Source organism: Mustela putorius, unplaced genomic scaffold (genome assembly GCF_011764305.1).
Source record: "Mustela putorius furo isolate JIRA1106 unplaced genomic scaffold, ASM1176430v1.1 tig00003858_pilon_pilon_pilon, whole genome shotgun sequence".
In the NCBI taxonomy this organism is placed as follows: domain Eukaryota; kingdom Metazoa; phylum Chordata; class Mammalia; order Carnivora; family Mustelidae; genus Mustela; species Mustela putorius.
The window spans coordinates 17,338,531-17,363,028 of NW_025422010.1; the positions used below are offsets into that span (position 1 = coordinate 17,338,531).

The 24,498-nt window shown below is 35.6% G+C and overlaps 2 protein-coding genes across 4 annotated transcripts in view; one reads left to right on the top strand and one right to left on the bottom strand.

Moving 5' to 3' along the window:
• The window catches only part of THOC1 (THO complex 1), a 52,970-nt gene extending 51,237 nt beyond the window's left edge, over positions 1-1,733 (top strand). Inside the window, exons 20-21 of the mRNA XM_004742813.3 lie at positions 739-814; positions 1,327-1,733. Of these exons, the coding sequence (XP_004742870.1) occupies positions 739-814; positions 1,327-1,622 (372 nt within the window). The 3' untranslated portion in view covers positions 1,623-1,733. The remainder of the gene's footprint in view (positions 1-738; positions 815-1,326) is intronic.
• A 1,824-nt stretch (positions 1,734-3,557) lies between these two features.
• USP14 (ubiquitin specific peptidase 14) overlaps positions 3,558-24,498 on the bottom strand; it is a 44,174-nt gene continuing 23,233 nt past the window's right edge. For all 3 annotated transcript variants that reach the window (XM_013051441.2, XM_004742810.3, XM_004742809.3), the window contains 10 exons: positions 21,044-21,174; positions 20,006-20,086; positions 19,545-19,630; positions 17,276-17,390; positions 14,746-14,811; positions 14,503-14,595; positions 12,829-12,957; positions 5,840-5,900; positions 5,374-5,481; positions 3,558-4,693 (listed from right to left, as the gene is read on the bottom strand). In XM_013051441.2, the coding sequence (XP_012906895.1) occupies positions 4,542-4,693; positions 5,374-5,481; positions 5,840-5,900; positions 12,829-12,957; positions 14,503-14,595; positions 14,746-14,811; positions 17,276-17,390; positions 19,545-19,630; positions 20,006-20,086; positions 21,044-21,174 (1,022 nt within the window). In that variant the 3' untranslated portion in view covers positions 3,558-4,541. The remainder of the gene's footprint in view (positions 4,694-5,373; positions 5,482-5,839; positions 5,901-12,828; positions 12,958-14,502; positions 14,596-14,745; positions 14,812-17,275; positions 17,391-19,544; positions 19,631-20,005; positions 20,087-21,043; positions 21,175-24,498) is intronic.

Consider the following 24,498-nt stretch of genomic DNA (forward strand, 5'->3'; position numbering starts at 1 on the left):
CCATCAGCGTTTTCATAGTCTTTAGTTGTTATTTTACTTAAAAGTACTATCGCTAAGAAGCTGAATTTATAGTTCATTGTATGGGAAAAAACCACCTACAAACCTTCATATTTAAGAATAAGGAAAAATGCATTTTGGTGTACATTTATAGGAGTACATAAATTGATAAATCTTTTTGTAAGGCATGTAATTTAATTTTAAAGCTCACAGTATTTTGGTTAAATAGTTATCTCACCTGTAAACTCAGACATGAATTTCTCCTGTCTGCCAGTGTGTTGTCTTTTATCAAACAGGATCTCTTACGGGTAGCAGTAGGCACCTTGACCTTTCTACTCTGTTCTCTTTGCCAATACAATTTTCTCATTGTATTACTACAATATGGTAAAACTATCCTGCAGAATTTCTCAATTTTTAAGGACCTGGTTGCTTCCCTAGTTTTCTCTAGTCCATTGTTACTGTACACTAGATGTTTGCAAATCATCTTTCATCTTCCCATACTCCTTAGTGGCTCCCTTTTTCCCAGGTGTGGGGGAAGAGGAGTCTATCCCATCCACTCCTTCTCCAGGTTAACACCATCCCACATTCGTGATCCTTACCAGACATTCACATGTATCGTGCTCAAGGATAAAGTTCTGGGCCCTGTATGTGGAATCTCAGCCACTCATGTCTAAACCAGTAGTATCCCCCAGTTATTTTACAAGCTGGCATTCTTTTAAACTTTCTTCTTCCTCATTTTAGCCTCCTTCTGAAGAAATAAAAACAGGTGAGGATGAAGATGAGGAAGATAATGATGCTTTACTGAAGGAAAATGAAAGTAAGAATTGAATTTTCTTGGCTATTTTACAAAATTGGAAAAGATTGGGGTTCTTTGTTGAGAGGTACGTTATTTGATCTACTTCTCAACTTCTAACATTTATCTCAGCTGTTTCTTATAGTGAGGAATTTTAAACATTGCTTGACAACTTCTAAAATATTACACTTTATGCAATAAAATTTAGAAGTGATGGGAAGGGAAGTATTTACATTTTGAGGGCGACTCACCTGTTAATGGAGGGGGGCAGTTAGCTGCTTTTCAGGGGAGGCCTTCGTTATTAAAATAAAGGCAACAGCTTTCATTTTAAAAGTACTGCTACCTAGTGATCATGTCTGTTAGAACAGTATTTACCCCATGGAAAATACAGAAAGGAATTATTCTACTTCTAAAATAAAGCTTATGAAAGGTGATTAATAGTTCAGTGGCCCTGTATCTTCCCAGTTCTGTTGTATATTTTGAACTGTACATGTCCTCACACTTTGTACATAATTCACATCTCCTGTGTTTCCTAGGCCCTGATGTCCGACGAGACAAACCTGTAACAGGGGAACAAATAGAGGCGTTTGCCAGTAAACTGGGCGAGCAATGGAAGATTCTGGCTCCCTACTTGGAAATGAAAGACTCGGAAATTAGACAAATTGAGTGTGACAGCGAAGACATGAAGATGAGAGCTAAGCAGCTACTGGTCGCCTGGCAAGATCAGGAGGGAGTACATGCAACACCTGAGAATCTGATGAATGCACTGAATAAGTCCGGATTAAGTGACCTTGCAGAAAGTCTAACTAATGACAATGAGACAAATAGTTAGCTTCTTTCTTTTTTTTTTTTTTTTTATTAAAACTGTGATAAGATTTTGTTACCAAGCAGCATTTGATAAGAGGTCCAATGGTTTTGGTAAACAATAAACATTTTTGTAACAGTTGTTGTACAGTTGCCTGGTGCTCCAAGAATAACAGAATGTGTATCTTGATAACTGATCTCAGGGTTTCAGGAGAAGGGAATAGGCTGGGAAAGTGGACTAAATAAAGTGACTTCAAGGTCACATATTTTTGTTAAAATATAATGAAAGTCACTAAGCAATCTTTAGGGAGCATGGTGTTTCCTAAGATACACCATGCCAACTGCGTTTCCTACATGCCATTAGTAGTTACAAAATTTAACTTGCTCTTCTGGAAATCCCAGAATGACTTTCTGAAATCATATGACTGCTCTAGTCTTATTTTTGCTTTAAAGCAGAGGATCAGCAAACGATAGCCCATTTCCCACTTATTTTTACAAGTAAAATTTGAGCAGCACACAACTCTGCTGACTTAAGTACAGCTCCGTTTACGCTACAACAGCTGAAGTTAGTTATGTCAAAGATATGGTCTGCAAAACTGGAAATATTTACTATCCACCCCACCCACTACAGAAAATGTTTGCCAGCCCCCAACTTTAGAGGAAATAGGATGAAGTCTAAAAAATCCTAAGTCCTTAAAATAGGGCTGCATACTCCCAGGACTGATGTGAAGTTTGAGATGTAGGTAAAAGCAATCTATAAACAGCAAAGCACTATGTAATAATGGCTGGAAACAGTACCATCTACTTTTCTTGTTGCCACTTAAGTGTAATTATAGGGGTCTAACATTAGGGCATTATTGTTTTGTATCCTGAAAGCCTACTAAGTGGATATTCTACCATAAATGTTCTCGCTTGGGCGTAACCTCACTGGCTAGTCAACAGTGATACACCACTGCTCTAATAGCAGAAGGGCCTCAGTGCTCATGGCACAGCATAGAAGGCACACTCAGGAATTGACATTTTCTCAACCACTTTCCCCTTCTCAAAGAACTTATATGCAAGGCTGAACTCTAAAACAGCCTTACTTAAGGGTATAAAATTTAAAACACAGTATAGGTCCAATTTCTTTAAAAAAAAAAAAATCTTTGGAATAATGCTTATTTGGATCAAATAAAATGAAATCAATTTTTATAAGGAATTACAGTTTTAAACTTTTAATTCCATTCAAGGCATATACTTTGTTCTAAACCTACCTCATCTATCTACCAACTACAGCATCCTGCAAATCAGAAACTAGAATTCTAATTGCTAAATTTATGTCCTCAGAATTGTTCAGACCAAGTAAGACTGAATAAGAAAGTCAGAGTCACAAGCATCATAACAATATCTAAGAATCATTACACTTCTCAGGGTCTCCTCATCCCCATTCTAATCTGCACTCTCCACCAAGGCAAAGGGAGTACTGATTACCAGTAACTATCATTTAGCTGAAGAAGCTACATACAAATAAGTTTCCCCGAAATCATTTTATCCCCTAGTGTTCTCAGATATTATCACATTGTTCAAAGTTGAGAGGAAAATGGCCACTATTCTCTAGGAATCTAATAGTTACCAGTGCTATGCTCTGCAGAGCATGAAGACAGCATAAGTATAAGCATAAGATTTCATGATAATCCCCAAACTTCATTTTATACACCTCACTCAAAATCAGAGACAAATAGCTAATTTCCTATCCTCTGTCTAGCAATCAGGGCCCTTGAAACAAAGGTGAGGAATTAATTAATTAGAATGTGTTAAAATATAAGAAACCTACCACAATGAAACATCACTTACTCTTGGCACTTTCACCATCACTTTAAAAATCATTGCTGTTATTCAATTCTGAGATAAGACATTAAGATTTTGGGACTAGACGAGAGTAAAGACATCAACTGAGCCAAAGAAAAGAGACCAATAAACATCGTTGCATTCAGCATCCAAAGAACTCCATTAATTTTACAACTTTATATTTCTTTTAAACAGAACATAATGTGAGAAGGCAGAAGAGAACATTTTTAAATGGATGCTTAACAGCAGAGTAAAACTAACCATGTGCAGCAACTGCTTGCTATTAAATACACCTAAACAAGCCAAGCTCCAACACTCAGACAAAAGACTTGAGGTCAGAAGCTGTTAGTCCCTCTTTTTTTTTTTATTAAATATCCTCATTTTCTAAAAATAAGCAACCAGAGCTTGTCAACGTTTTTTAAGGTTGATTACTACAAAACCATTGCCAAGTTAAATATACAAACCATAGTACATCAGAGAGACACAATAATGAATGTATAATCAAATGTACTATTACTGATCACAATTTATTTTAAAGTCATGAAAAGCCAGCAACAGTCAGGCTGGACAAATACTTGATTGTACCCATGTTTCCATGGGTGTGGGCAGCAGCACTGAGTAACACAATGAGAGCAACACTTACTTCCTTTCCACCTTCCTGGCAAAATTTTTGTTAGATAAGGCAAAGGATGGGCAGCTATGAATCACTGGTGGTTTGAACCATGCAAGAACAACAACAACAAAAAGAGTAGTAGGTGTGCAAAAAACATCTGATTGCTGAATCCTGGGCTGAAAAGGCAGGGGGAAAAAATTTATCACAGAAGGTAATGGCTGAAAGGCATTTCAAATCAGAATTTTTAAAGATTAATGCAAGAAATAAGCTTTTTTAAAATGTCTTCCTGCAACCTTTGTACAGGGCAACACAGTCCCAAAGGCAATTTCCTTTTTTCTGTAATTTTTTTAGGTTGATCCAGAGTGGCCTGCTTTACCCTCTTTTGTTCCACATGAGAGGGGAAACACATAACACCACCTAAATATCTTCCTCTACAGCTCTGGATTATAGAAATGATCAACAAATAACATTTATTTCACACCTAAACATAAATAGCTAAAATGAAGATTACTGTTCACTTTCCTCTTCCATTATTTCAACTCTGCGAGGCCCATAGAGTAAAACATATGCTATGTGCCAGTCTCCACCACCAGAAAGCCGTAAGATATCCTCTGGTGTCACGATGCTGACCTTATCATCATCAAACTTAATCCATTCATCTAAAGAGCAAGAGAAGAAAATGAAATTAATATTTTATTACATGGTTTTCTCAGTTCCATTCCAAAAAAGGTACTGAGTAATTTTATTATGTACAGCAGTATTCCACCTGCCATACTAATGGTTTTCAAAGTGTGATCCAGATGCCACTCAGGTTTTCAAAACCATTTCAGGGGTACCATGAAGGTCACAATTTTTTTTATCACCACTAGAGCATTATTTGCCTTTATCCCCTCATTCTTTCAAGTGTGCTTTGGAATTTTCCAGAAGAAACAGGATGTGTGATAAAGCAAGAGACTAAATGCAGAAACAGGAGGATCCAGCTGTCTCCTAATAAGCCAGACAAAGCAGGCCTACAAAAACAAATCAATACTATTTCTTGCTGTTTTTTTGTTTTTGGAAAATACTGTTATCTTTGTTACTTATGTGGTATGTAATGGGTTTATTACTGCCAGTTTCCAATTAGTTAATTTCTGAATTTTAATTTCTATTATAGTAAATATTAAACAGAATCCTCAAACAAAAGCTCTTTGTGGATCTCAACAATTAAGAATGTAAAGAGGTTCTGACACTAAAAAGTTTGAAAACCGCTGTGCTATAAAATTTGTACTAAACTGCTAAAATAATTAAACAATTGGGGAAACAAACAAAACAAACCAGAAACAAAAAGCAGAATCCTTACCTTGTTTCCTTTTCACCCATGATACATAATGGCCAGAAGAGCTAGACCTTCCCTGATGTGTTAACACTGCTTGTAAGTCATAGTATCCACAATTATTGGAGCCAATGTCTAAAGAAAGATGTAAATCCCACAATATTAGACAATGAAGAGATGTGCTTTCTCCAGCTAGGTAGCAAGCAAGAAGTCTGAAGGTTAGCCTATTATTAGAATTCAGTAAGATTCTACAGTTCAAAGTTAAGGATTTATGGAAGGTATTTTAAGAAGTATGGTATTCACAGAACTATAAATAGACTGATTTTTACTGCATGTCTAATTTAAGGTAACGTATTTTAAGAAATCTTTCTTTTTTAAAAAAAAGCATGATATCAAAAAAAATAGGTAAGTTTGTCAAGACAGTAATTTTACCTTAAACACACAAATACACACACAGAGAGAACTCAATTGAAATGATTTTTTTTCCACTTACCATCAGCAAAAGAAAAAGGCTCATATTTAACTTCTTTCTGGGGACTACTCTTTTTGTCACTCTGAAGGGAAAAAATTTAATTTTAAATCATGACGCTGGAAATAAAATTTGTATTCTCAGTAAGTATTCATTTCCACAAATATTTATTGGCTACAATGCAAAACACTACCTTACAAAATTACTAAAATGATATAACTATAGTTAAAACTATAAACCCAAAGAAGCTACACTTAATATACAGTCTTGTATGCACAGTAACAGACCCTCTGATTCTAAGACAAACTATGAGCTGCTAAACCTACAGCATACCAGTGAATATAGCAGTACAGATAAACAGCTCTCTAGGGTAGGAAAGGAAAACCCAACTCTATATTTTTACCAAAATACTATTATAAACCACAAAGGATTTAAAAAAAAAAGTACCACAACGAAACAAAAGTCAAATTACTGCAAAAAACGTTAAACCTACTAAGACATGGCCGCCTGCTCAAATGAAATGAGTACTGAAAGAGACAGGATTTACTATTTTAGACAAAGATTTTTGGTGGGAATTCCCTGCCTCAATCCAGTTCAGTTTAATATAAAAATAGTAAACTTATCTAGGCATATGGACACAAAGTTATTAAAAACTACAATGGCGATGAACACAATGCAAGTAGATTAAAGATAGCTGGAGTGACAAGTTAAAGGCTCCTACAACAAAAAAATGGCAATTAAGTCAACGAAGAAACCTTCCTTTTTGTCTTAAAATTTCACACCTAGGGCAACCATAGAAAAAGATATACAGAGAAAAATATTTTTTTAAAAAATTGAAGATAAGTCAAATTAGTTTTCTATTATATGTTCAAGTAAACCTACAAGGCAATGGGGAGAAGTGAAAAACAGAAGAGAAAGTAAAATATAACAGATTAAACTAACAAATCAAGTTATATTAAATGTAAATGGTCTAAATATACCAATAAAAGATATAACAGTATGTTAAAAAACATGACCAACTCTATGCTGTATATAAGAAACTCTTCAAATATAGTAATATAGGCAAATTTAAAATAAAATACAGAAAGACATCATGCAAACATTAACAGAAACAAAGCAGCACTGACAATATTAATATCAGAAAAGTAAACTTCAGAATAAAGAAAATTACCAAGGACAGAGAGGGACATTGCATAATATAAAAAGGTCACTCCACCAAGAATACTTAGCAATCTTAAAGATGTATACACCAAATAAAAGAATTACAAAACATGCAAAGCAAAAGCTGACAGAACTGAATGGAGAAACACATAAAAGTCACAATTTCAGCTTCCTCACTCATCTCATAAAAACTAATAGAACAACTAGACAGAAAAACAGCATCATTACAGAACATGCAAGACCACCATCAACCAACTGGATCTAATCAACATCTATAGAAAATTCATTCCATTCAACAACAGTAGAATACAATTTCCCCCCCAAGTACCCATGGAACATATACCAAGATAGAGCACATCCTAAACCATAAAGCAAACTTGAACAAATTTAAAGGAATCTAAATCACACAAGTGCTTTCTCTCACAATGAAATCAAACTAGAAGCAGTAACAGCAAGATAATAGATAAATTTCCAAATATTTGGAAACTAAACCAGACACTTATGAATAATCCAAGGTCGAAGAGAAGTCTCAAGGGAGATTTTTTAAAAATACAAGGAGTAGAGAGGTGCCTGGGTGGTTCAGCTGGGTAAGCAGCTCAGGTCCCGATCAATGCCCCACATAGGGCGCCCTGATTCGGGAAGTCTGCTTCTTCCTCCTCTACGTCAGCCCCACCCCAGTCCCTGCAAATGCTCTCTCTCGTTCTTGTGCCCTCTGTAATAAATCAGTAAAACCCTAAAAAAAAAAAAAAAAAAAAAAAAAAAAAAAAAAAAAAAAGGAACAGAATGAAAATGCAAATACAATGTAACAATTTATAGGACACCCTGAAAGCACTGCTGAGACAAACTTTACAGCACTAAATATATACATTAGGGGAAAGTTTGAAGTAAAAAACCTAAGCTCTCACAATTTAAGAACCTAGAAAAAAGAAAACAAAATAAAACCCAAACAAACAAGCAGAAGAAGAGTAGAGATCATTAATATTACAGAAAAACAGAGATAAATCCATTTAGCCAGTTCTTTGAAAAGACCATAAAACTGACAATCCTCTAACAAAACTGACAAAGGAAAAAGAAAAAAAGACAAATTACTAGTATCAGGAATAAAACAGAGGACAGATATATCATTACAGACCCTGTAGACATCAAAATAAATAAACAGGCCGCCTGGGTGGCTCAGTGGGTTAAAGCCTCTGTCTTCGGCTCAGGTCATGATCCCAGGATCCTGGGATTGAGCCTCACATCCGGCTCTCTGCTCAGCAGGGAGCCTGCTTCCTCCTCTCTCTGCCTGCTTCTCTGCCTACTTGTAATCTCTATCTGTCTAATGAATAAATAAAATCTTTCAATAAATAAATAAATAAATAACTACAATTAACAACTACAACACAATATTGACAAGCTATATAAAATGGATCAATTCCAAGAAAACAAAGTGACCAAAACAAACCTAATACAAAACACATCATTTGAATAGCCCATAACTACAAAGGAAGGTAAATATTTAATTTAAAAATGTCTGGGAGGGGCACCTGGCTCAGTGTGTTAAAGTCTCTGCCTTCGGCTCAGGTCATAATCCCAGGGTCCTGGGATCGAGCCCCACATCGGGATCTCTGCTCCGTGACCCGCCTCCCCCAACTGCCTGCCTCTCTAGCTACCTGTGATCTCTGTCAAATAAGTAAATAAATAAATAAAATCTTTTTAAAAAAAAAGTCTGGGGGGAAAAAATCTCCAGGCTTTTTCATGAATGTTCTACCAAATCTTTAAAAAAAGGAATTAACACTAATTCTACACAATCTCTTTCAAAAAATAAAAGAGGTAAAAAAGAAACAATAAACCAATTCAGCAAAGGAGAGGATACAAGATCAATATACAATAATCAATTACAAATAATCCCAAAATGAAATTAAGCAATGCCACTTACTCAAACATCAAAAAAGAATAAAATACTTAAGAATAATGTTAGCCAAAGTACAAGATTTATAGACTATAAACTATAAGACATGTTGAGAAAAATTAATGAACATGCAAATAAATACAAAGACATATCAAATTCATGGACTGCCAAGACTTAATGCTGTTAAAACAGGAATCCTTCCCAAAATGATCTACAGATTCAATGCAATCCCATAAAAATTCCAACTGTTTTTTTTTTTGAAGTAACAGACACGCTGATCCTAAAATTATAGAAATACAAGAGATTCATAAAGCCAAAACAATCTTGAAAAGAAGAAAAGCTGAAAAGTGTCAGATTTTGCTGCATCCTTACTGCAAAATTATAGTAATCAAGACTGTGGTACTGGCATAAGGAAAGACACAAAGAACTGTGAAATAAAACTGAGATTCCAGCAATATATGTATCTATAGTCAACTGATTCTTTTTACAAGGGCCCCAACACCATTCAGTGGGGAAAGAACAGGCTACTCACACGCAATGGAATGAATGTGGATATGTACCTCACCCCACATACAAAAATTAACCCAGAATGGATCAAAAACCTAAATGGGAAGAACTAAAACTACAAAACTCTTAAAAGAAAAACAGATATAGATCTTTGCCTTTTACTAGGCAATGGTTTCTTAGATATGACACCAAAAGCAAGAACCACCAAAGAAAACAATACACTGGATTACCTAAAATGAAAAACTTTTCCTTTGCAAAAGACCCTTAAGAAGATGAAAAGACAAAGACAAGGAGAAAATATATGAAAGCCATGTATCTGACAAAGGATTAGTATTTATAATATAAAGAACTCTCAAAATTTAAGAGTGAAAAATAGAAAATAATAGAATATAAAGAACTATTTCACCAAAGAGGATACACAGATGGCAAATAAACACATGAAGACACACTGAACATCATTAGCCATTAGGAAAAAGCAAATTAAAAACCACAATGATGTATCACTGCAAACCTAACCAAATGGCTAAAATAAAGAATATTGACACCACCAAATTCTAGCAAGAATGCACAATGTGGATCAGTCATATACTGCTAATGAGCATCTAAAATGGTATAGTCCCTATGGAAAATCTTTGACACTTTCTTCAAAAATAAAATGTAGAGGGGCGCCTGGGTGGCTTAGTGGGTTGAGGCCTCTGCCTTCAGCTCAGGTCATGGTCTCAGGGTCCCGGGATCGAGCCCCGCGTCGGGCTCTCTGCTTAGTGGGAAGCCTGCTTCCTCCTCTCTCTGCCTGCCTCTCTGCCTACTTGTGATCTCTGTCAAATGAATAAAATCTTAAAGAAAAAAAAAAAAATTAAATGTACAACTACCATGCTATCTAGCAATTTTACTACTGGGTATCTATTCCCAGAGAAATGAAAGATTATGTTTACACTAAAACTGGTACATGAGGGATGCCTTAGTGGCTATGTCGATTAACTGCCTTCGGCTCAGGTCATGATCCCAGAGTCCTGCTCTCTGCTCAGCCCGGAGTTTGCTTCTCCCTCTCTGCCCCTACCGCTGCTCAGGCTCTCAAATAAATAAATAATCTTTTTTTAAAATGGTACCTGAATACTTACAGTAGCTTTATGGCAAAATAAATGAAACTAGAAAGAATCCAGCTCTCCTTCAACAGCTGAACGATTAAGCAAGATATGGTATATGCATACCATGGAATACTCCTCAGCAACAAAAAAGGACCTGCTGCTATACAAAATGACCTGGGCTAATTTCGTGAGAATTATGTATGCTGAGAAAAAAATCCCAAAAGGTTACATACTATATGATTTCATTTATATAGTGTTATATATATATAATATATATATATATCCATTTTCTATATATATTATATATATAACACTATATATATATATATATATAAAAAATCCCAAAAGGTTACATACTATATGATTTCATTTATATAGTGTTATATATATATATAATATATATATATCCATTTTCTATATATATTATATATATATATAATGGATATATAGATATAGATATACAGATACCCCATTTCATATCTTAAAATGACGAAACTATAGAAATGGAGAACAGATGAGTAGTTGCTAGGAATTGAGGCGGCGGCAGGGGCCAAAGGAAAGTGGGTGTGGCTACTACGGGGCAGTATGTGGAATCTTTGTAGGGATGGGAATGTACTGTATCTAGACTACATCCAAGTTAATGTCCAAATCATGATACTGTATTACTGTTTTGCAAGATACTACCATAGGATAAACTTGGTAAAAGATACCTGGATCTCTACTTTTTTTTTCTTTTTAAATATTCATTTATTTGACAGAGAGAGAGAACATGGGCACAAGAAGGGGGAGTGGCAGGCAGAGGGAGAAGAAGCAGGGAGCTGAGCAGGGAGCCCAATGCAAGGCTCAAAGACAGGACCCTGGGATCATGACCTGAGTAGAGGGCGGTCACTTAACTAACTGAGCCACCCAGGTCCCCCTCTTCATATTATTTCTTATAAATGCATGTGATTCCACAATTATCTCAAAATAAAATTTAATGTTTTTTAAAAAAGCAATTAACACACACATACAGCAACTGCAGAAGAATATAAATATATACAGTATCACACTGGAAATATTTCTAGTTTCCAGAAAGATCTTTTTTACCGTGGGGGGGGTGGAATCCAACACGGTTCAGCTGTACCCTAAAGTAATACAACTTATTAAAGTTTCTTAAGGTTGTGATTTTAGCAGTTACAGGCAGGCATACAATCAGCACTTATTAAAAGATACAATTTATCACACCTGTCAGAATGGCTAAAATTAACAACACAAAACAACAGTTGTTGGTGAGGATGCAGAGAAAAGGGGAACCGGTCTTGCACTGCTGGTGAGAAGCCACTCTGGAACAGTTATCGAAGTTCCTTAAAAAGTTAAAAATAGAAATACCCTACAATCCAGTAATTGCACAATTAAGTATTTACCAAAAGAATACAAAAAGATAGATTCGATTTGAAGGGGCACATACATCCTGATGTTGACAGCAGCATTATCAACAACAGTCAAACTATGGAAAGAGCCCAAATGTCTACTGGATAAAGATACGTGTACATACACACACGCACGCATGCGCACAGGAATATTACTCAACCATCAAAAAGAAGGACATCCTGCCATTTGCAATGACGTGTATGGAGCTAGAGTGTATTACACTAAGTGAAATGAGTCCATCAGAAAAAGACAAACACCATTATGATCTCACTCATGTGGAATTTAAAAAACAAAATGGATAAATAGAGGGGAAGGGAGGGGAAAAAAAAGAGAGAAACAAACCATAAAAGACTCTTAACCATACAGAACAAAGTGAGGGTTGATGGAGGGAGGCAGGTGGGAGATGGACTAGATGATGATGGAAATTAAGAAGAGCACTTGTTATGATGACCACTGGGTGTTATATACAAGTGATGAATCACTGAGTTCTACCCTGAAACCAATATTGCGCTCTGTTAACTAACCTGAATTTAAATAAAAATTAAAAGATACACTTATTTAACTATAGGCATAGATGAGTCAATATTCTACACCACTAATTCCATCTAAAAATAGAGGTAAATCCATGACTTACAAGGAAAACAGTAAAATACACTGAAAATACTAGGCAAGATTTTATGTGAAATGCTCTGAGGAGATACATATAAAAGGAATACAGGTTACAGACTACAGGAGAAAAAATATTAACCTTACTCTACCATAAGGGGCCTATTTACCATAACTAGAGTCCTTTTTCTTATACCAAAATACACCTAAAACTTTGTGTATATGCTAAGTAAACTACAGGTTCATCCATTTTTACTAAGAGATTAACAAATTACGGACATTAACATGGTAACTGCTGAATATTAATTAAAGACTAAACTATTAAGATGAGAAAATCAGCAAAAAGAACCTACTGTCTTTGGCTGCTGATTCACTTTTTTATCTTCTAGATCCTTGAATTTTGATCGAAAAGAGACCATTTTCTCCTGAAGTTCTGGGGTACACAGTTCATACACATCCAACATAAGAGGAAATTTTACATCCTATATACAAAAAGAAAAAATATGTGTCAACACACTTATAAAAGTAGCTATTTAAAATATCTTCATGCTTTTACAGTAGTACTTTCACAATTCAAATGAAGTTGATAATAAAATTTATTAAAAAATCACTTGGAAATCTATGCAGCTGAAAACATCATAGTGCCTATTTTCAAAATCAGTTACCAATTTTTTTAAAAAATAAGCTCCACGCCTAATGTGGGGCTTGAATTTACAACCCTAAGATCAAGAGTCGCACGCTCTACTGAGTGAGCTAACCAGGCACCTCCTGGTCATAACTTTTTAAGATTAAAAAAATCTGTTTAGCTTTTTTTCCAATTAAACCCATGACTCTGACCACAGAAGAGTTACCAAAACATACATGACAAAAGAAGCATTTCAGAAATACAGCACATCAGCCTCAGTGAAAATGGATACCTACAACTAAAAATGGAATCAATTTACAAATGGGGGTCACTTAATGACTTTCTGTAATGTGAATACACCTTTACACAGAAATAAGTGATACAGTTCAATAACTAATATTAATACAGAAAGTTGGGGTGCCTGGGTGGCCCAGTGGGTTAAAGCCTCTGCTTTCGGCTCAGGTCATGATCCTAGGGTTCTGGGATCGAGCCCCACATCGGGCTCTCTGCTCAGCGGGGAGCCTGCTTCCCCCTCTCTCTGTCTCTGCCTGCCTCTCTGCCTACTTGTGATCTCTGTCAAAAAAATAAATAAAATCTTTAAAAAAAAAATACATAAAGTTAACAGTATTAAATATTCTAAATACATTTAACCTTATTGTATAATAGTAAGTATATCTGATATTGTATTATGAATTTTAGCTCAGGAGGTTAGGATTACATTTACCTCCCCCAGGGACCATGGAGTGTGGATATGTAGCAGAGCTACAGCTCTACAAAACAGTTACATCATAAGGTTGGCTCTTACTCAAGAAACTACAATTATTGCACTAGAGAATGCAGCATGCCTTCTTCCCCACACTCCCATCCTCCAAACCTGCTGGGTCAGTATCTGTGGAGTTGAGGATCTGCTCAAGAGCAGTATTTCTGGGGAGTGGAGGGCATCCATGAGAACTAATTGGGAATCTTTTGAACAATTTTTAGGACCTCAGGCCCTACCTAATCAAACACTAGGGGTGGGCTGGTGGTGAAAGTCAGGCATGTATATGTTTAAAAATAAAAAGGATGGGGCGCCTGGGGGGGGTTAGTCAGTTACTCATCTGTCTTCAGCTCAGGTCATGATCCCAGAGTCCTGGGATCAAGTCCAGCATCAGCTCACTGCTCAGTGGGGAGTCTGCTTCTCTCTCTACCTCCTGCTCTCCCTGCCTGTGTGCGCTCACTCTCTAACAAATAAGTAAAATCTTAAAAAAAGAAAAGAAAAGAACCACTTGTCTATTGTTAATAACTTCCATACTTAGAATATTTCAAAGAAAGTTTCTCCCTAAAGGAAGAAAGAAATCTACTGTGAATTAGGGATTGCTGTCAAAGAATTACAATGTTTATTATACTGAAGTTCATTACTAACCTTAAGAACTTTAGCATTCACAGATTCCTTCTCTTTATAAAAAAATCGAACCATCTGAATAGTCAAGTAAGCAGGTAGTCGGCTGATCTTAGACTGAGGGAAAAAAAATGCAAGAAATCCTGTCACATGCAAATACAATACAAGTTTTTAATGTCTTGGTTTGGCAAAAACAAAGACTGGGTAAAATTTTTTAGAAATTTTTCATCAAAATGGATTTAATTTCAAAAGGAATGCACAACTTACAGATTTTATATATAAAGCATTTCTTTGCAATGTTGGAGACTGTTTAGTGATTTCTTCCTGAAGTCGCTAAAAAAAGAACATAACAGGAGACCAAACATTTTTAGTTTTAAAGAATATTTTTCTGCAATATAGAATCACACTTTTTTCCCTAAAGTAAGCTCTAAACCCAAAGTGGGGCTCGAACTGATGACCTCAAGAATCAAGAGTCAATGCCAGCAAGGTACCCTTAGAAGCACACTTTTAGTTCTTTTAAAAATTAGTATTCCTTAATAGACAACATGCATAGATAGATTCATACCACTGAAAAATAATTTCAATGAAGACTATGTAGGAAAGTTTTTAGATATGAGTCAGTTCTTAAAAGGTATCAATTTATACTGGTGTGAACTCCTCAGAATGTAAATAATGTTTGATGTTTTAAATTGTAACACAAATGCTGCTCAGATTCTGAGTTTACAATGTATTTTATATAACATAAAAAAGCCTTTATGGCTTCTGCCTATATACAGATTATCAGAATACTCATACAGAAGGACAATTATGAGAAGGTAGGAAACCCCTGTTCCTTATTCTTTATGTATAAAAGCCTTCTAGAAGCAATTATTCTCAAATGAGAAAAGTTACACAGAAAACCTGTTAATCTAACAAATGTGGAAAAGACTTTAGCCACTATACATATCTTAACCATTGTGTCTGCCTTTCCGTTTTTTACAGTCTGTGTGACACTCAGCAAGACAGTTATCCCCTCTGGGCATCATATGGAAATGATGATAATACCTATATCATAGTGCTGTTGTTAGAACTACATAAGTTAGGTACATGTAAAAAAAACATGGACAACTATTTGGCATATATTCTATATTCAACAGACATAAGCTAGCTACTATTTCTAATTTTTAAAAAAGCACTACTAATGTGCTCTGCTTTGTAAGAACATTAATACACAAGAAATTAGAGTTAAAAATTTACTGTTACTGTTCACTGTAAGCACGTTACTTGTATAAAAAATTAATTTTTAAAAATTACTAATTTCATTACCAAAGGAATCACTGTGTACCTTTTTAACATTTAATCAAGTCTGTTTGGCAACAAAAAGGTAAAGAAATATGGAGTCAAATCACTCTAGAATAATCAGAACCAATGATGATAATCCATCTAAACAGTGGGAAAGATAACATCTCATAAATACATGCTTCTCAAGAACATGTATCTGGTGTGATGTTACTCATCAGGTAAGCTACACATATTATCGATCCAATCCACTACCCAACCACTACCAATCCACTATCATCTAGAAGTTCCAAGTATATCTAGTTTTCTTCTGGGATTTTATAAAATTATGAAGAAAAGTATCATCCTGGAGAGTCCCTGCCAAAACATTCCATTCTATACTCTCCAATTACAGTTATGCTTCTTGTTTTGATGTCCTGAAACTTGCACATTATAACCTGCTATAGTACTCTTAGTGATTAGCTATTATTAAGCTTTTAAAATGAACTTCTCTTAAAAGTATGCCTCACTACAGTCCCCCTCAGTATCACAGGGCAGAGAATATTACTTTCTATTTGCCTCTTATGTCTGCATTTACCAACAACTCCCCTAATTGATCTTAACCTGAACTGTAGATGGGAACTCCCTAATGACAAATTATCGTTTATCAATGCAATCCCTGCCCCAATTCATTGCCTATCCTTCAAAACATGTACATATTTCCCAAACCATATCAAAGTACTAAATTCACAAGCCAAACTTTTATATTTTGTCAATCTGCTCATTAGAGTGCATTCTATAGTATGAAAATGGGGTAAGAGTGCTAACTGGAGAATCAGAGAATCAAATTCTAGACCCAGCTCTACCACAAAGCAATGAAGTCACTTACATTCCAGGGCCTCAACTGCAATACTGGTAAAAGGCAGAGGGCCCACGTGGCCTGATTTACACAGTACGATCCAAGTTTATACCTTGTCATTACTAATAAACCCTCATTAAATACCCTCAGAGGCCTCCTGCAATGCTCTTGTTTGACCTAACAATACACAACCTTGTGTTATGTGTGTTTCTATTTAATGACAATTCATGGTCTTCATAGCCAACTATACTATAACTCATCCCTAAATGAAGCTTATCCAACATTTTCTCCTTAAGGCTTATCTAAATAAACATTCACACAGAGCCTTCTTGGGCTTAGAACACTAGACAGCACTTCAGCGATATGGCTGAAGGCCTATTTTAAATAGCACATCACCAATAAAAAGCAAAAGATTGAAAAAAAAAATGCAGGTACTAAAATTACTATAAAAGGACACTTGTTAACAGTATGAACTGAAACAAGAAAGCAAAGCATCACCTTTTTGGAGCTCAGGTGAGACTGTCTGGCAACCCAAAATTTTTGCCAGTCAGAGCAGGTCTACAAATGACCATGAAAGCACCCAAGTACTGATGTTAAGAGTTACAAATACATTTTAGCAAGTAAGTGCATCTGCAAATGCAGAATCCATTTATAATGAGGATCAACTGTAACTGATCTTACCAATTTAAGTCCTGTAAAAAGATACTTGACTTCTTGATTGATAAAACAGCTAAGCTGAAGCTGATTTTCCTTTCCTTTAGTGACCTCTTCTTCTTCAGATTCTGTACATTTCATGCTTTGAGAAATAAGATAAGGAATATCCCAACAGGTAATCAATCTGCTATAATATAATAAATTATATGTTGAACATAATAAATTATCCCCTTGCTATTAAAATTAATAGCATCAATATTTGCAAATGATATCTGATACAGGGGGAGTATCCAAAATATATAAAGAACTTATACAACCCGAAAATAATAATTCAATTTAAAAATGGGCAGAAGATATAGAGAATTAGACATTTCTCCAAAGACACAGAGAAGGCCAACACATGAAAAGATGCTCAGTGTCAACTCATCATCAGGGAAATGAAAATCAAAACCACAATGTCACCTCACACTTTTATCAGAATAGCTAAAATCAAAAACATGAAAAACAAATGCTGGGGTCACTGTGTGGCTAGCTGTAAACATCCGACTCTTGATTTCATCTTAGGTGGTATCTTGGAGTTGAGAGATTGACCCCCACGTCAGGCTCTGCACTGGACATGGAGCCTACTTAAGATTCTCCCTCCCCCCACCCCACCTCTCTCTCTCCCTCTGAGGGGGGCCGGAAAAATCAAGTGTTGGCGAGGAAAAGGAACTCTCATACACATCTGTGGGTGGGAATGCAAACTGGTGTAGCCACTATGGAAAACAGTATGGAGTTTCCTCAAATAATTAAAAATAGAACCGCCTTGGGGTGCCTGGGTGGCTCAGTGGGTTAAGGCCTCTGTCTTTGACTCAGGTCATGATCCCGGGGTCCTGGGATGGAGCCCTGCATCAGGCTCACTGCTCAGCAGGGAACCTGCTTCCTCCTCTCTCTCCACCTGCCTCTCTGCCTACTTGTGATATTGTCTGTCAAATAAATAAATAAAATCTTAAAAAAAAAAAAAAAACCCTCAAAAAATTAAAAATAGAACTACCATTTAATCTAGTAATTCCACTACTAGGTATCTGCACAAAGAATACAAAAACCTACTTTGAAAAGACATATGTACCCTTATGTTTATTGCAGTATTATTTACCATAGCCAAATTATGGAAGCAACCCAACTATCTATCAATAGATGAATGGATAAAGAGGATGTGGGAAGTATCTACAATGGAATATTATTCAGCCATAAAAAAGAATGGAATCTTGCTATTTACAACAACATAGATGGATCAAAGGTGTATAATAAAAGTGAAGTAATTCAGTCAGAGTAAGAAATACTATTATTTCACTCTCAACAAGAATAAACGAGGTTGGGTGAGGGTCTGGATGAAACAGTTGATAGGGATTAAGACCTATTGTAATGAGCACTGAGTAATGTAGAGAATTGTTGCATCACTATATCATACATCTGAAACCAATGTAACACTGGATGTTAATTATACTGAAATTTTAAAAATAGCATTATCCACTGGTATTTTAAACATTTTGTTTTCCCACATTTGTTTCAACATACTTTAAAGTGCTTCATGCACTTAATAATATGAGTAATGAATAATAAAAGTAATAAAAGGATAAACTAAACAAATGTAAGTTGGTACTTATACAGTCTTAAAATGGTTTTAACACAAAAATATATAAAAAGAAATCTAAGTTTCCACCCATGACCTAGAAAATAGTCCTTCCCTGAATTCATGAATTCATGCTTTATGAATTAGTTCAATTTTATATATATAATCTGGCTGATATACTGTTTCATACAATAAAAAATTAATTTCCTATGAAGTGAATTAATGAGGCTGACTAAAGATATTCTTAGGAAAAAATAATATCCTTAAAGTGTACATTTATCTAGGGACACCTGGGTGGCTCAGTTGGCTAAGCAGCTGCCTTCGGCTCAGGTCATGATCCCGGCACCCTGGGATCTAGTCCCACATTGGGCTCCTTGCTCGGCAGGGAGGATTGCTTCTCCCTCTGACTCTGCCTGCCACTCTGTCTGCCTGTGCTCTCTCTCTGACAAACAGATTAAAAAAAAAAAAAAAAAAGAAGTGTACATTTCTCTAACTTTAGGATTTCTCTGATGGGGGATTTTTCCAAATTCCTAAGTTTCATTATATCTTTTAGGCATAAAAGCCTCTGAGGAATTTATCTATATACCCCACCCACCACTCCAATGAGTCGACAAGGCTACTGGTACCAATTCACTTCTAGTAAGTTATGAGTACATCTCTACAAATCTTGGCTCATAAGGATACGTAGTTTCAAATTCAACTCCGAAGAACTGATCAATTAAGCTTTTCTTTTTAGAAGGTGTCACTGCTGATGCAGATGAAGACTCTGTCTGCAAAAATTAAAATGAAATAAAAATTCTAATTTTTCTTTATATAGGTACTAATGTATATTTTCCCCACACAATCCAGTTTAGTAAATACATATTTAGGCTTTTAAAAATGTAATCCCTTTCTGGGAAATCCTTCTACTGTTCAAAAAACAATACCAAAAGACTATAGATGTTCAGTAATATCAATTAAGTTTAATAAATAATACAATGCATTCAAGTGTCAAATGCAAGCTTTCAAATTCTAACTACAGGCTGAGCATCCAAAGTATTCAAATACATGTCTATTAGGATAAATTTATTTCAAGCTTTTGGCATGGGGGAGAGTATAATTATCAAGGTATAATGAAAATCTATAATCACAAACATGTCAATTACCTCTTTAACAGAATCATCCTCTATGGCTTCCAATTTCTGTTGCAATACTCGCATCATTTGTATCCAACATTCATTAGCATCCTGTAATTTAAAAAATGACAAAGTAAATAATCCTGGCTGTTGATAATGTTTTATCTACAAAATCCTTCCAAAAGAATTACTGGTTCCTTAGGGAAGGGGAAGAAAGCGGTTTTTTATTTAAAAATATTAAGTCAAACTAGATTATTATACGATCTTCAGAACAATGAGGAATTCCAAAATATTCATTTATTCAAGAGATGTTTACTGAGCTCTTCCTTATGCTAACTACTGTTTTAGACACAGGAATAAACAGCAGTAACCAAAACAGAAAACGTTCTCAATGGGAACATAAACAAAATATAACAAATTCACCTAAAGAAAAGAGTTACGAGTTAAAAAAGCAGTATGAAAAAAATAATAAAAATAACAATAAAAAAAGCAATATGGGAACAGAAAATGATGAAGGGAAAGAAGTATGCTATTTCAATAGGCAAGTCAAGGAAATGTCTGTGATGCCTTGACATTTTAGCCATGAGACCTGAGTGAGGTCAGGAAGCAAGCCATGCACTATCTGAGAGCCAAAGAAATAAGAGCAAAGACCCTGCATAAAGATGGTACTGGAGGGTTTAAAAAGGTAAGTAGGAAGCCAGTGTGTTTGAGAGTCAAAAGAAGTAAGCGAGAGAGAGAGTGGCAGACAAGAGCTCAGACAGGGACACAGGACCTCGATTATTCAGGACTAGAACAGAAAATCACTAGGAGGTAACAAACAAGGGACCAAGATAACCCTATTTACATTTTATAGACTCTGGAGACTGTGTGGAGAAGCACTGCAGGGGGACAAAAAACAGAAGCAAGGTAATAGTTAACAGACCACTACAGCCAAGAAATGAGGATGATGTGAACCACAGAGGACTTGAAAATTGGAGCATGTTTGGAAATACAAATAAACACAGTAAGTGTACAACACCTAAGTTTTACATTTACAAAATGAAAACCACAGAACCTTGCCCTGTTTACCTGTTGAAGATATTGGCCTTGTTCACCCTTCTCTGCAAACTGTGGAAAAGCCATGTGCAAAAACTGCAGTAGAATAATAGGTGGAATACTAGAAGAAGTTTTATCCATGGATTCAAACAAATCTCTAAGGGCTTAAAAACAAAGCAAACACTGCTTTAATATGTAATATTTAATACTTAATATGACATATGTAATACATGTTACTGTATATTAATTCTAGATTAATACAAACAAAAACTGCTGAGTAATATTTTTAAGTATATCTACTACTTCTGTAGTTGTCAAATTCACAATAAGAAAAAGATATGTTTGGGGGCACCTGGGTGGCTCAGTAGCTAAACGTCTGCCTTTGGCTCAGGTCATGATCCCAGAGTCCTGGGATCCAGCACCACATTGGGCTCCCTGCTCAGCAGTAAGCCTGCTTCTCCCTCTCCTACTCCCCCTGCTTGTGTTCCCTCTCTTGCTGTTTCTCGCTCTCTGTCAAAAAAATAAATTAAAAAAAAATTTTTTTTTAATTTGTTTTTAAATCTTGAAGAACTGACCAGACTTTATAATGTAATGACTAACTATAAACAACTTCTGAGTCCTACCCCTCAGTCTCTCTCTCCTTGCCAGGCTTTGTCTTCCCAAACAAAGCAGGGCATATTCATTCACTAGAGCAAACACATAACCTCTGTCTAGAGATCAAACAGGCTAATGTTACTGTTCTGGTACTATGCCATTATCAGGTCATCAGGTCACCACTCTCAACCTACCTCCTTTTAAGCCTGTACTTGGTTCCCATCTACTCAACTCCTAAATTTTAAAATCTGTTAAGCATACTTCATGACTCTATTGATAGCTAAAAACCAAAATTAATTTGCCTTCTTCAAAATCTTTCCTCCATCATCTTCTCTCACCTTCATAATTCTCATCGTCAGTCACAGCCCTGCTCTGGGAGTTGAGAATACTTTTCCTCTGCTGACTTCCTAGCTATCACACCTTGCCTTTACTTCAAGTACAGCAAAATTCTAGTCTAGCCTCTCCTGACTTGTTTTATTAACTAATATGTGAAATGTTATCTACCATTATGATATAAATGGAAGACCCACAAATACTATCTCAGCACAAAGCCAGTGTTTAATAAAATGTTCCCAAATAAGACAACTAAACATGGTGTTTAAAATATTCTGGGGGTACTCCTCGGTGGCTCAGTCAGTTAAGCATCTGCCATGGCTCTCGTCATGATCCCAGTTTTCTGGGATCAAGTTCCACATCAGGGTCCCTGCTTAATGGAGAGTCTGCTTCTCCATCTCCCTCTGCTGCTCCCCCTGCTTGTGTGCATGTGTGCTGACAAATAAATAAAATCTTTAAAAAAACTTTTGGGAGAAGGAATAGCTAAAATCCTATATCACTACCAATCTAATGTTTCTTAAAATAGAAAAGCCCAAATTGTAGTAACACTTTAAGGTACACATTACTCAAAATAAAAAATGACTTAAGATTTAATGTATACCATAAACAGCATCTCAAAGTACTTCATTAGTTTGAAATAAAAAAGTCAAAATGCACTCACTGTACATTAAGAGACTAGGTGGACATGACAACTAAATGCAAATCAATATGTGATCCTAAACTGGATCCCGAAGCAAAATAGAAAAACAACTTTATAACGGGCAATATTGGGTCAACTGACAAAATTTACGTCATTTGTATTTTAGAGTACTTTATCCATGTTAAACTCCTACCTAGACTTTGAAAAATGGGGATTGTCTTGTGGTTATGAATGTCCTTTTTCTTGGGAAATACATACTAAAGTATTCAGGAATAAGACAGGATGTCTGTACCTTACTCTCAAATGGCTCAGAAAAAAAGAACACTGTTACAGAGAATGATGAACCAGCGTGAAAAAAAGTTTGTAATTGGTGAATTCCTGGAATTGTTCTTTGTGCTAATTTTAAATTTAGCACAGAATAAAATTTAAAAATGAAGAACAGTATCTTTCATCCCTTCACTACAAGACTCATAGGTTACTGGAGAAGTTGCTGCCATTCTGAGTTACTCTCAGATACACAAGCAATCAAGTGAACTAGGTATAAGTGATCATATTTTTCTCATTAAAAACTTCATTTCAACAAATAAATCTACTTTCGGGAAAAAAAGGTCAAAGGAAAATCTCTAACTCCAAATGACACAAAGAAACCTACTGTTTATAGTATTACAAATGAACAGCTGACCACAATGAGATACTACTTCACACCCCTAGGCTGGCTATAATCAAAGACAGACAATACCAAGTATTATTAAGAAAAATTGGAACCCTCATTCATGGGAGAAATATAAAATGATGCCAACTGCTTTGGAAAACAGGCTGGCAGTTCCTCAAAAAGTTAAATATAGTTATCATATGGCCCAGCAATTCCACTCCCAGATATGCACCCAAGAGAAATAAAAACATTATGTCCACAGGAAAGTTTGTAAAAATTTTCAGCAATACTTGTAATAGTCAAAAAGTAGAAACCACCCACATGTCTATCAGGGATGGAAGGACAAATGGAATGTGATATATCCCTACAATGGAATCTTACTCAGCAATTAAAAGGAAAAAAAGTACTAATACATACTAAAATGTCAATGAACCTTGAAAACATTCTAAGTGAAAGAAGCCAGACAAAAAAGACCACATACTATATAATTCCATTTATGTCAAAAGTTCAGAATAGGTAAATATACTGAGACTGACAGTAGATTAATGGTTGCACACAGCTGGAAGTGGTGAGGAGAAAACAGATTGAGTGTTAAATGTTATAGTTTCTTTTTCAAGACCACAAAAACATTCTAAAATTGTGGTAATGGCTGCACAGCTCCGCATATACTAAAATAACACTGAATTACACACTTAAGTGGGTGAACTTTATGGGATGTGAATTTTATCTCCATAAAGCTGTTACCCTTGGGGCACCTGGGTGGCTCAGTGGGTTAAGTCTCTGCCTTCGGCTCAGGTCATGATCCCAGGGTCTTGGGATCGAGCCCCACATCAGGCTCTCTGCTCAGTGGGGAGCCTGCTTCCTCCTCTCTCTCTGCCTGCCTCTCTGCCTACTTGTGATCTCTGTCAAATAAATAAATTAAATATTTTTTTAAAAAAAGCTGTTACCCTCTACCCCAAGAAAGGCATGGCTATAAAAATACCCTATACCAACCTAACCTAATGATTTGAGAGTATTCATTTTTAAAACCAGCCCAGAACAAATGGGGACAAAATATATGGTCTCATGTAATGAAGAAATAAGTTATTTCTATCCTTTAAGAATTTGTTTTTCCTTATACTTCATACTATTTCCTTACACTAACACCCACTAAGACGCTCTCTTATAATGACTGTATCTACAATAAAACCTCTCTCTGTATATCCAGAGATATATTTTACTAATAGAACCTAAAGCCAAAATTAATTTTAATCCAAAAAATCCAGACTA